The sequence below is a fragment of the Neolamprologus multifasciatus genome, chromosome 12, assembly GCF_963576455.1.
Source record: "Neolamprologus multifasciatus chromosome 12, fNeoMul1.2, whole genome shotgun sequence".
Classification (NCBI taxonomy): domain Eukaryota; kingdom Metazoa; phylum Chordata; class Actinopteri; order Cichliformes; family Cichlidae; genus Neolamprologus; species Neolamprologus multifasciatus.
In genome coordinates, this window is record NC_140450.1 from 36,115,282 (window position 1) to 36,130,080 (window position 14,799).

General features: G+C 41.1%; 1 protein-coding gene and 1 long non-coding RNA gene across 2 annotated transcripts in view; one reads left to right on the plus strand and one right to left on the minus strand.

Moving 5' to 3' along the window:
- stxbp1b (syntaxin binding protein 1b) overlaps positions 1 to 14,799 on the minus strand; it is a 49,633-nt gene that overhangs the window by 14,399 nt on the left and 20,435 nt on the right. The window contains exons 2-11 of the mRNA XM_085179544.1: positions 13,746 to 13,795; positions 13,543 to 13,624; positions 11,313 to 11,389; positions 10,836 to 10,914; positions 7,824 to 7,927; positions 7,133 to 7,281; positions 5,288 to 5,372; positions 4,774 to 4,904; positions 1,827 to 1,934; positions 1,635 to 1,695 (exon numbers count right to left, since the gene is read on the minus strand). Coding sequence (XP_085035670.1) covers positions 1,635 to 1,695; positions 1,827 to 1,934; positions 4,774 to 4,904; positions 5,288 to 5,372; positions 7,133 to 7,281; positions 7,824 to 7,927; positions 10,836 to 10,914; positions 11,313 to 11,389; positions 13,543 to 13,624; positions 13,746 to 13,795 — 926 coding nt within the window. The remainder of the gene's footprint in view (positions 1 to 1,634; positions 1,696 to 1,826; positions 1,935 to 4,773; positions 4,905 to 5,287; positions 5,373 to 7,132; positions 7,282 to 7,823; positions 7,928 to 10,835; positions 10,915 to 11,312; positions 11,390 to 13,542; positions 13,625 to 13,745; positions 13,796 to 14,799) is intronic.
- Positions 1,930 to 3,254, plus strand: LOC146507463 (uncharacterized). The gene is made up of 2 exons (XR_014877129.1): positions 1,930 to 2,211; positions 3,179 to 3,254. It is a non-coding gene; the product is annotated as an uncharacterized LOC146507463 (long non-coding RNA).

Sequence of the window (14,799 nt, forward strand, 5' to 3'; positions counted from 1 at the left end):
GTGCTATAAGGTCACCAAGATAAGGTGGGGCGTGGTAGCTTTTATGTGATGAGAAGGATCTGAAGTTTGATTCTGGATTTGACAGGGAGCCGATGAAGAGGAGCTGATATGGGAGAAACATACAGTCTCTTTCTGGTTCCTGCCATTATTCCTACTGGAATCAATGCAGACACTGGAAATCCCTCATTCCTTGCTACACAACTGAGAGTGAACGATCATTTTGGTAACAACAGGGCTGGACTGGTAATCTGGGACACAGTGCAGAAGAGCTTGTGGGTCATTTTTGTTTTCTTTGTTGATATAGCCGACATGCCGGCTGGAAGAGCGCACTGGCACCATGGGTGCATGAAGCAAGAACGTGCTGAGGAAGACTGATGTCCCTGAGTCCTGTGGTTGAGAGCGAGGGCTCAGCTGACTGCCCTCTTTAGCTGCTAACAGTGAGCCAAACTGCACGAGAACACACTGATGTGACACTAATGTCACAGCACCACACTGATCAGTGTTGTTTATGCTGGAGAGCTAGTTAGCTAACATTATTGCTGATAGCCAAAATGCTTGTTCACCCTCATTTTTGCTACTGGACCTAATGAGGAATGACGGGTTTCAGGTATCTGCACAAGAAGTGCTGCAAAAGCCAAAGCATGCAAATTCATGAATTTGTCAGTAGAGACGTTGCAATCAAGCAGGTGTAAATCCACCATGGATTAGGAAACATTGTTCATTTTGAGGATAAAGCTGAACTCCCACTGCAGCCACACACTCTGCAAATGCCTCGTGTTGTTGGGTCAGTGAGGCAGCTCGATCACCTGTCTTATTGTGTCTTTGGATGTAACATGCATCTTAGCCATCGCCATGACGACACCCACTGCCTTCTGATTGAATGCATGTTTCTGCAACATCCTTATACCACACAACCCTAACCTTTACACCACACTCGTGTTTAGTAGTAGTAGAAGTACAATTTCACCAACTAACTGACACAAGGCAGCCATCAGAGCTGAATTGCAATAACAACTCCTTTTATCTCCTTTTATAAATATTATTTCAAGTTTGATCAACAAAATTTTGAGTTTATTTGCAAAATAAACCAGAACTTTTTTTCTGAATGTGTCTAATACTCCTTAGTAGAGTAATAGTTGTGAGTAAAGTACAAGTTTACAGCTCAGTTTATTGCGTACACATCGATTTATATGTTTGTGAATATTTTTCCAGTAACTGAAAATCCTGTTTGAAGCAGAAGGCAGGAGCTGCAGGACTGAGAGGAGGCAGAATAAAGCAGAAGTGGCTTTAATGCTGATTTCAAAGAACAAAAGTTTCCAATTATGGATAAAAAATGAAGATTTTGTGCACATTGACAGTGGCTTCTTAGCTTCTTACAGAGACACAGAACAAATAGCTTTCATCTACAAAGACAAGAGACTCACTAGTGTGAATGAAAGGTTATTAGTCACATTAATAATGCTGATTTTTGATGACCAGCTCGATAACTCGACGTATGAACTGTCTGAGAAGCTTTGAGAATTTAGTGATTGGTGGTAGGAAGAGACTGAGATGAGTGAACAAATGTAAGGTCATGTTGTTGTCACTGTAACTATGTGACAAACAGAGGATCCAGAGCACAGAGACACCTTTACCTTTTCTCCAGTGTTCATCTTTTTGCTGGCAGAGAATTCCTTGAGTGAGCGAGTCACAGCTCTGTGCGTAGTGAGACACAAAGAGGACAAGAGAAAGAAAAAGCTCTCAGTATCCTGAGCAACACTTTAGTGACAGCAGGGACTCGTCCTTTGTTTGACTGCATTTGTGAGCAGGAGGTGAAAGCCACTCACGTCGACACCTCAGCGATGTGTTTATGTCTCAGACTCAGCCACAGGTCGTCATCCTCGTCCAGCACCACCTCCTTCATCCTGGTTTCTCCCATCCCGCTGGTCTCAAACCTAACAGACACGTGTTAACAGACACGTGTTAACAGACTGCTTGATTTTCACATTGTCGCTATTATTTCTATTTGTGTGACCCAAACTTTCAGTCATAACATTAAAAAATACATATGGCAGGTAGGGATGCACCGATACGATACCGGTATCGGGTATCGGCCTCGATACCACATTTTCTAAAGTACTCGTACTCGTTAAAAGTCCCCCGATACCGAGGACCGATACCACGGTCTGAGACCTGTCTATGTTTGAGTGGCATGTAAGGGGTTAATCACAGGTGCCAAGTGCCCGCCCCCAGGCGCCGAGTGCCCGCCCCCAGGCCCCGAGTGCCCGCCCCCAGGCCCCGAGTGCCCGCCCCCAGGCGCCGAGTGCCCGCCCCCAGGCGCCGAGTGCCCGCCCCCAGGCCCCGGCTGCAGTGTTGCCAACTTAGCGACTTTGTCGCTATATTTAGCGAGTTTTCAGACCCCCTAGCGACTTTTTTTCTAAAAAAAGACGTGAAAGCGCATATCGCTTTTACTCTCAACAAGCAGCGGGTGCTGTAACGCAGTCAGTTCTTCTTTTACTCTTATGCTGTTTTGTGGATCTCAAGGTTTAAAACTACTTATAAACACACACACACACACACAAAGTAACTCCACCAGAGTGCCTATTTCGGGTCACTTTTGCCGGTCCAAGCCCGGATTAAGGAGCAGGGTTGGAATTGTGACATTAAAAAAAACAATAATTGCTAAAATAAATTTAATTTGTAGTTCTAAATAAACACTAAATGCATTTATGACGTTTTTTACTCACTTTATGTCTCGTCCACGATGTTATTTCTCTCTCCAACAACATAGATTACAATTACATTAGCATGACCAATTATGCAAATTAGGCGATGACGTCATTTAGCGACTTCTAGCGACTTTTAGGACAACCAATAGCGATTTTCCTTACTGAGGAGTTGGCAACACTGCCCGGCTGCAGCTCAGAGCGGGGAGAAGGGCAGGCGTGACAAGTCAGCCGTGTGGAACTATTTCAAAGTGAACGAAGACGCAAAAACAAAGGCGGACTGCAAATTGTGCTCAGCGAAATTGTCCAGAGGCTCTAAAGGTAGCACATTTAACACAAGTAATTTAATCAAGCACCAAAAACACGACAACGAGTACAAAGAGTTTACCCACGCTTATTAGCACAGAGGAGCATAGCTGATGCTACAGCAGTGGGACGGACAATAGTTGGGCATTTTAAACACTCCGCCTTAGCCTACTCCCGCCTCGAGGACATTCAGGGACAGCTCAACCAGCCAATAAAGAGACTGCAGCAGGACGTACAGACGCGCTGGAACAGCTCGTATTACATGCTCCAGTCCCTCAGTGAGCAAAAGCGAGTGCTGGGCGTGTCCGAGCACGAACTCCCTGACTCTCTCACCGCTCACCGATGGGCTCTTATGGAGACCAGGATATGTCCTTCAATGCACATATTAAACAAATATGTAAGACTGCGTTCTTCCATTTGTGCAACATCTCTAAAATTAGAAATATCCTGTCTCAGAGTGACGCTGAAAAACTAGTTCATGCATTTATTACTTCCAGGCTGGACGACTGTAATTCATTATTATCAGGAAGTCCTAAAAACTCACTGAAAAGCCTTCAGCTAATCCAAAATGCTGCAGCAAGAGTCCTGACAGGGACTAGAAAGAGAGAGCATATTTCTCCTGTTTTGGCTTCCTGTTAAATCCAGAATTCAAAATCCTGCTCCTCACATACAAGGTCTTAAATAATCAGGCCCCATCTTATCTTAATGACCTTGTAGTACCATATCACCCTATTAGAGCACTTCGCTCTCGCTCTGCAGGCCTACTTGTTGTTCCTAGAGTATTTAAAAGTAGAATGGGAGGGAGAGCCTTCAGTTTTCAGGCCCCTCTTCTGTGGAACCAGCTTCCAGTTTGGATTCAGGAGACAGACACTATCTCTACTTTTAAGATTAGGCTTCAAACTTTCCTTTTTGCTAAAGCATATAGTTAGGGCTGGACCAGGTGACCCTGAATCCTCCCTTAGTTATGCTGCAATAGACGTAGGCTGCCGGGGATTCCCATGATGCATTGGGTGTTTCCTTTCCAGTCACCTTTCTCACTCACTATGTATTAACAGACCTCTCTGTGTTGAATCATATCTGTTATTAATCTCTGTCTCTCTTCCACAGCATGTCTTTATCCTGTCTTCCTTCTCTCACCCCAACCAATCACAGCAGATGGCCCCGCCCCTCCCTGAGCCTGGTTCTGCTGGAGGTTTCTTCCTGTTAAAAGGGAGTTTTTCCTTCCCACTGTCGCCAAAGTGCTGCTCATAGGGGGTCATATGATTGTTGGGTTTTTCTCTGTATCTATGAAGCGCCTTGAGGAGACTTTTGTTGTGATTTGGCGCTATATAAATAAAATTGAATTGAATTGACTGTTGCCACGCCCCCTTTGAGGAACTAACTAAAAAAGTGAGCAGCTACGACGCACTAGCCTCTGATGTCATCCCAGCTGTGACTGTGCTAGTGAGACTTCTAAACAGAGAAACAGACGAACAAATTTAAAATTAAATTTGTTTTTTATAATTATTTATTCTGTAATATGTTGCATACAACATGCTTTTCATTTTAAATAAATGTTCTTAATTCCAAACTAGTCCCTTGTTTGTTTGTTTTTTGTTAAATTACAGGACTAAAGCTGTTACCTGCTAATTTAAATCATGTTTTTATTAAGTACTCGGTATCGGCGAGTACTGAAATGCAAGTACTCGTACTCGTTTCCAAAAAAGTGGTATCGGTGCATCCCTAATGTCAGGTGTCAGACCTCCTTCAGTAGCATCTCTACCTGTAAACATCGTCCTCGACACCCAGCAAGTCGTAGGCCATGGCTTGCAGTGTGAGCTCATGCAGGAGAGGTGACACGGGGTCGAAGCCTCGGTCCAGAATGAGCAGCTGAGTACGAGACTTGTCGGGACCCTGGAGGCACCAGAGCAAATACAAAACACTGCTTTAACATGTAACACGTCGTTTTTCCAACAGCAATCAGCTTAACCTTTGGAAGAACCCCTGATCTCCCCCAACACAGAAAACTAAAACTACACTGAGTGAAAATCTATTTACTATGTGAGTTTATTCTTTTCTTAACTCTAATTAACACGTGTAATAGCTGTACAGTTTTAATGCAGCTAAAAGAACTAATGATCAATAAAAGCAAGCTGGATGTTCTGGCAGATCAGAGCTGATTTATTACAAACTGCATTGTGTGTAATTTCCTCTGTTTTTCTCTCGTTTCAGAAATGTCCACATATTTACCTTAACCTGCTTCCTCCATTCATTATCGAGTCATTTCACTGCATTACCTCTCCCAAGGTGGGGTCATCCGCTTTGTAGCCATCCAACTTCTCCTGAAGCATCTGAGCCAGAACTGCACAGTCTTTGTAGTCCCTGATGCAAACACACAGGTATTCGTTTATCCAGGTGTTGGTTCATGCACATTTTAAAAATCAAACAGCATGGACGCGACAGCCAGGAAGAAAACATTTGGCTTATTTTAAATAAGAGAAATCATCCAGAAATCAGATTCTAATAAAACAGTGTTGGCAAGAAGACGTCATCCAATTCAAGCTGTTAGAAAGAAAGATAGAGGAGGGGGCGGAGCTTCTCAGACAGGAACCACAAGAAATACACAAAAACCCAGTGTGACTCCTCCAGGAGGTAGGACAGCTCAGTGGGTTGGAATAAGGATATCCTTGACAGGAATATCAACCCAGTCAGCAGATACTCAGCTGAAATAATAGGCTGACAACAGATGATGTCACTTCCTCCACAATGCATGGAGGGTTCCACCCAAAATTACAGCATCACGTGGCTTTACGAGCAGCCTAAAGGACAACACAGAAGCTCTGATCCAGGTAGAGACAGCAGTCTATCACAGACCCGACCTGCAGGCTGCAGCCTGCTACATGACAGCAGGACGGGACGATGCGAGCTGAGTCAGCACTTGGATCAAGCAAGTGGACTACGAGAACATTTGTGCTGCATGCATCCAAACTGGAAGAGTAGCTCCAGCATTTTCCAGGAACAAAATTAGACCTGTGTCCAGAAGAGAACAGTGTCAGTGCTCTTCTGCTAAACTGCTGAACCTCAGAACAACACAAAGCCCTCAGGCCGCTTTGTCTCCTGGTAGAGTTTGCTTTGGGAAAGATGTGCACACCACCCTGTCCAGAAAGCAGAGGCAAGTCCGATGGTTCACCTCCGATAAAAGGCCTCAACATCCAGCCTGTTATAGTAAAAGTCTGAATGTGCTTTTGCTAATAATGAAACATCTTCATTCTTCATCAGAGATGTAATCAAAGCACAAGTGTCACACACACACAAACAGAAAAATCTTGTAAAGTGCATCATACAAAGGCAGAAAATGAAATGAAGTGATATTAAAGTTTAGATTTTAAACTTTGTTTCAAATCATGTTTGTTGAAAAGTCAGAGAGGAGCTCAGGAGCTGCTGGACATCAGGACATCAGGTCATTATGTGTCAACAACGGTGAACGGCTGTCACAGAGGGACTGAGGCCATCTCGAATGATGTAACGTTCACAAGGACAAAGGTGCTGTGCAGAGGAGATGAGTCGTTCTTCCCATTCTTTTCCACAATATAAGTCAGGTCAGAAGATTGGAAATAAGAAGTTCACAGCTGGAATGTGAAGCACAGACCACACCAGAGGGATCAGCCACAAACTGTGACGCTGCAAATTGGTTTTGATGGTTTTCTCTGCTCATTTGTGCCGTGTTACAGATTCAAGAGACTTTGGATTTCCACTGTATTCTTGGGGGATTGAATTTCCCAGGAATGCTGCTAGATAAGTGAATCTTTAGATCTGGTTGTGCTCGTCCTCTCCAAGCATTTTCACAAAGATCAGAACTAAGTCAGCATCAGCTTGTAGCAGGCTGATCAGTATAATGCAAGTGCTTTGCTGCTGCTAAAGCTACAGTCTGCTACATTCAAAGTCTGCATTGTTGACATTCTCCAGTTGTCTCCAACAGCACTGAGGGAACGTCAGATCAGCACTGAGCCTGCTCAGGGCCGGGGTTTTTAATCAGAGGAGACAGGGTAGACACCCGGAGGAGAGGCTCCATCCAAACCCTGCAGACCCACAGGATCAGAGATCACCACTTTTTAAATAGAGCCAATTCAAAAGGAGCTCACCCTCTGTATCGAATTCCTGGATACTCTTTCAGCGTGGCACAGAGGGTGGCGATCTGTTCAGCACAACGCTCCAACATGTTGTTCTTCACGTCAGCCTTGAAGGGGCTGTAGAAGTCCTGGAAAGCATCCACTTTATCCAGGGAGAAGACCTGACGACAGAAAACGGTACAAAGACGACACACAGTTGTATCGTTTCCCATCTGCACCACAACACACAGGCTCAGAAATAACTGCACAATAACTGGGCTGACTATTTGATTTAATATTTAATATTGTATAGTGGTATCCAGAGGCAAAACTACAGGATATATCCCCAACACCTCCCATGTGCACAGTGTTTCCCAGTTTAATGCAGGCCTGAGTCTGGGTGGTTACTGGTGCTCTTATATCATCCTGAAATCAAACTGGTACCTTGTGAACCTTGTGTGAGAAGCTGATTCATCTTCTTCTACTCTAATAATGCAACGTTCTTAAATCTGGTCATAAATGTGTTACATGGTTTCAGCACAATCAGTTTTCTCTTCACTTTCTTGCAACATGAAAGGTCGACTTGTAGTTCAGTTCAGTAAATCGTGGAAAGACAGCTGAGATTTTACTGACTGTTCATTCATCTGTATTCAAATTATACAAACACAAAGATCTCAGAACACTCAATAAGAATATTGTTCCCATCAGTCATGACTGATCTTACCTGAGACTCATAGGGCAGGAAGGCTATGTGGATCTCAGTCAAGGCCTTCATCGCTTTAGAAGCGCGAGATTTGGTCAAGAGTCCAAACAAAGAGTCTGGGATCGCTGCAGGCAAATGAAGACAAACATTTTGGTTTACTTAGAGAAACTGTAGGTTTTACAAACTAAGAATTAAATGTTTCATTTATGTTATCTGCTTGGCTCAACATGGTGTTTATGGTTCTGAATCTGTTTCCTTTTCTGTCCAAAATACACATTTGAACAAAGGAGTGATTTTTTTTTTGAGTGAAAATTGTAAATAACTTCAGCTGCTTTCAATCAGTCTCAGGTGAAAGTATAATTAAGCACATGTAGTTTTTCTGTCCATATTTACAGTAACAATGGGCAGCTTATCAAAGTCAAACAGAGGAATACAAATATAGAAATTATTAAAAATATATTATATATTAATAAACATATTAATATGGATTAGGAAAGAGACGTCTCTCACGTTCAGACGAGTGAATACTTTGAATACTTTTTGGTTTCGGGGCTTGACTTCTGTCAAACATGTTTGGAGCTCGTGTGTGTTTGAGTTACAGTAAACAAAGTTCACCCTGCTGTCAGGGTCACGTCCTTAATAAAGTGGCAATAAAAAGAAACACTTTCATGACCACGTTGTAGATGGCTCTGTGCAGTCAGATGGGACTGGTACCCGTCTGCTCCCCGTTCTCACTAACTGGTGCTGTGACTAATATGAAACATTACCAATGGATGCGGTGAGTCACAAAGACACGTTTGGTCCATGGCAAATTATTACAATTTGCTTGACACCACAGACAGATTTAATGGAAACTGTCAGTAGTTCAGACTGACCAGCTCTTAAGTTCCAAACAATGATTCCAATAAAATCCCGAGGAGGAGTTTGGAACGGTCTAATGCCTGGAAATGGTCAAATCAGCCCCATAAAATTGTCAATTTAATTCAGTTCAACTTTGGATGATCGAGCCAAAAGACTTTTTTTCCATATTTGAAATGTAAAATGTGTCATTCACCATAAATGATGCTAAAGACCTGCTTCATTAATTGTTGCTATAGAGCCATGTTGCAATGACCATGTCTGAGTTTAATAAAACACACATTTCCACCAGACCTGTGTCTGTGTGTGCAAACTGTCATGAAGTTTGGAGAATGTGTCGGCCTTTAAAAACATCATTCACTTAGTAAAATCGCACTGAAGCAGATAAAGGGAAGAGAAGCCTGCACTGCTGTGGAGGTGTTTTATTCCTTCAGCTTTCACAGGGGAGAAAAACAACATGCTGCTGTGGAAGCTGGGCAGACATTACACATGCACAAAAACTAAAACACTCCAAAGAAATGGAAAAAAAGACATTCCTGCACATTTAACATAGTGAAATACTGTGATAGAGACATGCATGACTGAAAATATGTGAAGCATCTGTAGCTGTTTGGGGACCAGGATGTGTTCAGTAGAGCTGGGAATCACCGTACATCCCACGATACAATATTATTGCAATTTTTAAAAATATTTTGCGATATTCAGATTCTGTACATAAAGGTAAACTTTATCAATATTCATTTTCTCTAATATCAAAGTCTCACACTCAGTCTTTCTCTCATTTCAGTTTGATTGTTGACAAACTGAACGGTTTGTATTACAGTCTAGTCCAACTTAACTGAACAACCATCTGGTACAATTATAGCTATTCTGAACTATGCAGTTTATGAAAACTATGCAGCCCCTTCAGCAACTGAAGAATTTGAAAGTAAATTAAAACAAAATATAATTTTACATTAAATAAAAAAGTTTTAAACTTAATTAAAATAAAACATGTCTTAAATTAAAATAAGTAAACTGTCATGTTTATTGCTGCCATAATGGTAAATGGTAAATGGACTGGTTCTTATATAGCGCTTTTCTACTCATCTGAGCACTCAAAGCGCTTTACACAACTTGTGCCTTCACCCATTCACACCCATTCGCACAAGCACATTTTTCTAAGTGCTTTATAACTAACATTCACACACATTCATACTCCGATGAATGCATCGGAGAGCAATTTGGGGTTAGTATCTTGCCCAAGGATATTTGGCATGCAGACTAGGGGAAGCCAGGAATCGAACCACCAACCTTCCGGCCAGTAGATGACCTGCTCTACCACCTGAGCTACAGCCACCCATAAACAAGTTAAACACATTTGGACAGTGAAGGAATGTCAGGATTCTTGCTCAGAAAAAGGATCAACATGCTCTGAAGTCAGAGCACAAAAACCTTTTTTGTAACAAAGTATCCATTTCTGCTGTCCCTGTATCCATACATTATTAGCAAACAAAATATCACCACACTACACAGTATCCATTTTTCCCCCACCCCTAGTGTTCAGGGCCCCTGTTGTTGTCGTCTCACTCTGACCAAGCATGCAGTTTGGATAAAGACTCTTTTCCTGTTGTTTTCAAATTAAATTCCTTTTTTGAAAAGGAAATGTAGGCGTACTAAATTCACGTGGATTTGCACGAGTTAAATGACTGTGACTTGTGTAAAAGCACAGCTGCAGTGTTGGACTTTATTAAAATGTGTTTTCAGTATTGTATGATCTACTATTTTGGACTAACAGAGGTGTTTATTAGTCTTAGTGACTCCTCAAAGATTTTGCACTATTAAAAGCTGCTAATTATTTTACATTTTGTAAAACTTCAAATTTTAGGATATTTTACTTTCAGTTACATTTATTCAGTTGTATTTATCTCCCAATGGTAAAAAGAAAGACAACACAGCATCATCCAGCCAGTAACAGCTGCAAAACTTTACTGACAGATGAAAAAATACAGAAACCAAAGACACCTGTGAAGGTTTTTAAATACAGTAAACGTGCTTCGAGTTAAAGAGAGTAGTGTTGGATATCCTGATATGGTCTTAACCTCGTTATATAAAGTGTCCTGAGACCACATGTGTTGGAATTATATAAATCAAACTAAATCGTGTATGTTGTGGGTGTGATTTTGGTCTACTCACTGTCAGTGAAGAAGACGTGGGCGGCTTTGTACCTCGGAGTCCGAGGGTCTCTGAAGTCCTCAATCACACCCTCGACAGACTGAAATAGCAAAGACGGACAGAATAATAATTCATTGTTGAGTGAGTTACATATCACTGAAAGCAAACATCAAACTAAATGTATTGCAGTAAAGGATTCAAATCAAAGGAAAGTGTCGTTTCTAATTTGATGGACAAACATTTGCAATGAAGAAAATCACATAATGAGGCTGCAGAGGCGTCCAGCTGCAGTCCTCGAGAGCTGCCGTCCTGCAGCTTTTAGATGCATCGCTGCTCCAACCAGCTGAATCAATGGTTGGATTCCCTCTTCAGCTATCAAGTTTGACAAAGGCCTGGTAACAAGCCGCCCATTTGATTCAGGTGTCGGAGCAAGGATGCGTCTAAAAGCTGCAGGACAGCAGCTGGACGCCGCTGCTGTAGAGGAACTGCTTTATTTACCTCGTCTGAGGGTGTGATCAGGTAGATGGCCTCCATGCTGGGCAGAGGTTCACGCCGCTTTGTTATATCTTCGACAACTGAAGTGGATAAAGAGCAAGGTCAGTGCGTTCATCGGGCTGGTTAAAGTCTCATATCCTAATATAAGACATTTATCATCCCAACAACGATATATAATCACAAATCAAAAAATGATTTGGCAACATGACATTTGGTTGTTTAGGAAGAGGGGGAAGATTTAGGAGTGACGTGTTGTCCTGTGTAGTTAGTGTGTTGTCTTGTGTAGTTAGTGTGTAGTGTTGTGGATAGTTTTGTGTTGTGTGTCAGAACAATGAGGCGACTGCTGTCTCCAGGTAGAAACAGGAGTGACACACCTGCTGCTGTCAGACCTGCAGGTATCAGGCTGTGATGTTGTACATATAATTTTAAAATTGTCAATTTATTTTTGCATTTAAAGTTATGAAATATGATTCATTAAACATGTTTGTGGTTGTTACAGTAAAAGATATAACTTTTTCTACTCTGACTTTATGTGTTTTGTCTGATTTTATATCAATTGTGTTAATACAATCTGTCAAAATGAAAACTGTAAATTCAGACACGTGAGGTTGTGCTGAAAAGGATGAGACCAAACAAGGCAAATAAACAGTTTTTAAAGGCGAAATGTGGTTAAAATCAAAAGTAGTTAAAAATGGCCAATTATACCCTGGACCCCAGAGGGTTAAACTTTTTTTTTTAAAGTAACACAATAGTTACTTTTCAAGTAATTAATTACTTTTAGAATCTTGTAACTCAGTTACTAACTCAGTTACTTTTTTAAAGAGGTAACTAGTAACTATAATTAATTACTTTTAGAATCTTGTAACTCAGTTGCTAACTCAGTTACTTTTTTAAAGAAGTAACTAGTAACTATAATTAATTACTTTTTCAAAGTAACTTGCCCAACACTGCTGACTCGTGTGATTAAAGGATCCCCTCTCGGGGACACTCCCCCAGGACTTAAATCTGGGACTCTCCACCACTCGACATTAGAACTGACGAAGCTTGAAACGTCTTCAAGAAACTTAAAGAAGTGCAGACGCTTTTCTTTCCAAGCTCGTTAGTCTAATCTTATTGTTAACACTGTTAGAGTGAAATTGCGGATACAAGTGGCGGAAATGAGCTTTCTCCAAAACACCTCTGATATTAGTTTTGACGTTTTCCATTAAATGGATGGTTCTTAAATTTAACTTAACATCTGAGTTTTTCTTAATTTTAGACTAGTTGTTAGTGGAATTTTTTTCCACAGTTAGTCAACTAAGAAATAAATGGCCAGTAACATCCCTAATCATTACGTTTGGTATTTAGCCCACATGCATCATCACAGCAGTACTCCCAAATGAGCTGTTGGACGGAGCTTCGTGTGATCTGCCTTTTGGCAAAGCAATTGGCTGGAACAAGTCGACACATTCAAGGGATTTCATCACACCGTCACTACCTGGTGCCATGTTTCTCACAGTCAAAGTACTATTTAGTCAGCAATGTTCTGGTGGGAACGGATACCAAAGCCTGTCTTTAATCTGACATTTTTATTCAAAATGGTGAACTCATAAAAGACAGCTTTTTTTATTGGAACTTGCAAAAGTAAAAAACAATACTGGAACACACCTGTTGGTAGAATGCAACAAGGAACTGAAGAAAACAGGCTTAAATACACACATGAGGACAATGAACAGGTGAACAGAATCTAACGAAAGACAAAGGGGGAAGTAAAACTGGCACATGACTGATGGATTGGAAAGTAAGACAGGAAACAACAAAACACGTGAACACGTACACGGGGCATGGGACACTTAGGGAAGACTAAACAGCCGGTATTCAACAGACTGCTAAAAGAAAAATAAACATGAAGTCAAACTCTGGGATTAGATCACAACTACGAACATTGAACTCCAGCATGTAATTCACAACATAATTACAAGAACACTGGAAATCAATAAGAAACTTTAAACTGAGAACAGAGGAAAATAAACTAAACACTGGATCAATGACCGAGGAACCACACAGCTGATCTTATCTTATCCTTATCCAAAAAAATAAATAAATATATAAATATTTTCACACTGTAAACACTGTTGGATACATTTAACTTAATTAGAAATTAGAGTTAAATTTGATTTATTTAAAGCAGATTAAACTAACTACACAGCTACAGGTCAAGTGAGCTGGGCGTGGCTGGGTTGGTAGTACTTACTAGTGATTCCCTCAGACATGATGTCTGTCATCTTACAGCAGGAGGACACCATCCTCATGCTCAGCTTGTCCACCACCAAAACCTATAATAAAATCACACATAGCAAAGAAAAATACTATATCTGACATTTAATGAATGTCTTTGTTTATCTTTGAATCACAGATATCCAACTTCGTATGAATAATGATGTTAATGACAATTACCTTCCATTTTCCTTTTTCTCTTGCCTTCTTGATGACGTCGTTCATTACCTCTGTAAACAAAATATTTTGTGTATATTGTAAAGTTCAATCAAGAGTTGGAGCATTTTCACACATCAGGTCATAAATCTGCCAGTTGCCCATTTTTGATATTCCAGTCTTAATAACTAACAGACTAGTTTGTGCAAACCTAGAAAATCTGCTGCCTCATCCAGTTTATTAACTGTTCGGCTGTTGTTGCTAAATAAAAAAACAAACAGCTGAACTGAAATTGAAAATTTCCAACCTACAGTTCCATTGTGACTGGGGCTGGGCCATATCATAGCGTTCACGGTAATACCGGTACAGTGTTAGGCAACGATAAGAAAATGAAATATCGCGATAGAATATGGGTAAAACGCGCATGTGCAGCGCCTTTGTTTTCATACGCACATGGCTGAAAAAGCATGGCGGCAACGGAGAATGAGAATGGAGAAAGCGGATCGTTGAGTGAAACGGATGAACCAGAATAGGTTTGTAAAAATGGTGCCACTTCAGTGATGTGGAACTGGTTTGGTGTTTGTCCGTCAGATCGTTCAGGTCCCAAAGTCAAACGAACACTGCAGCGTCACTGAGAGTTAAAAACTGTCTAAATTCTTTCATCTTTAATAAAACGATCAGCGTTGCTGCTTTACCAGGTGTAACTATGAAGTTTAACATCCAGGCATCCATGAAAACAGAATTTATTACATTTAACGGAGTTAGAAGTTAGCAGGAGGTTAACGGAAGTTAGCTTGCTAGTTTCGCTAGTTACCTAAGCATGATGTAGCATGTTCTGACTGAGAGATTTCTGAAAAAATTCAAACGTACAGCTCTGCTATCACTTCCAACATAAATGAAGACAGAAAACTTAACAGCAGTGACGTTTGTAAAGTTACTGAAGTTGGGCTAGCTGATATATAATGATGTGCTACGTGATCGCTAGCGACACCGCTATGTTAGCATAACATAAACAGTGAAGCTGCAGGATTTAAGCTAACACTTTTCCACTCGATAAAAGCTAACGTGAAGGTTCCTG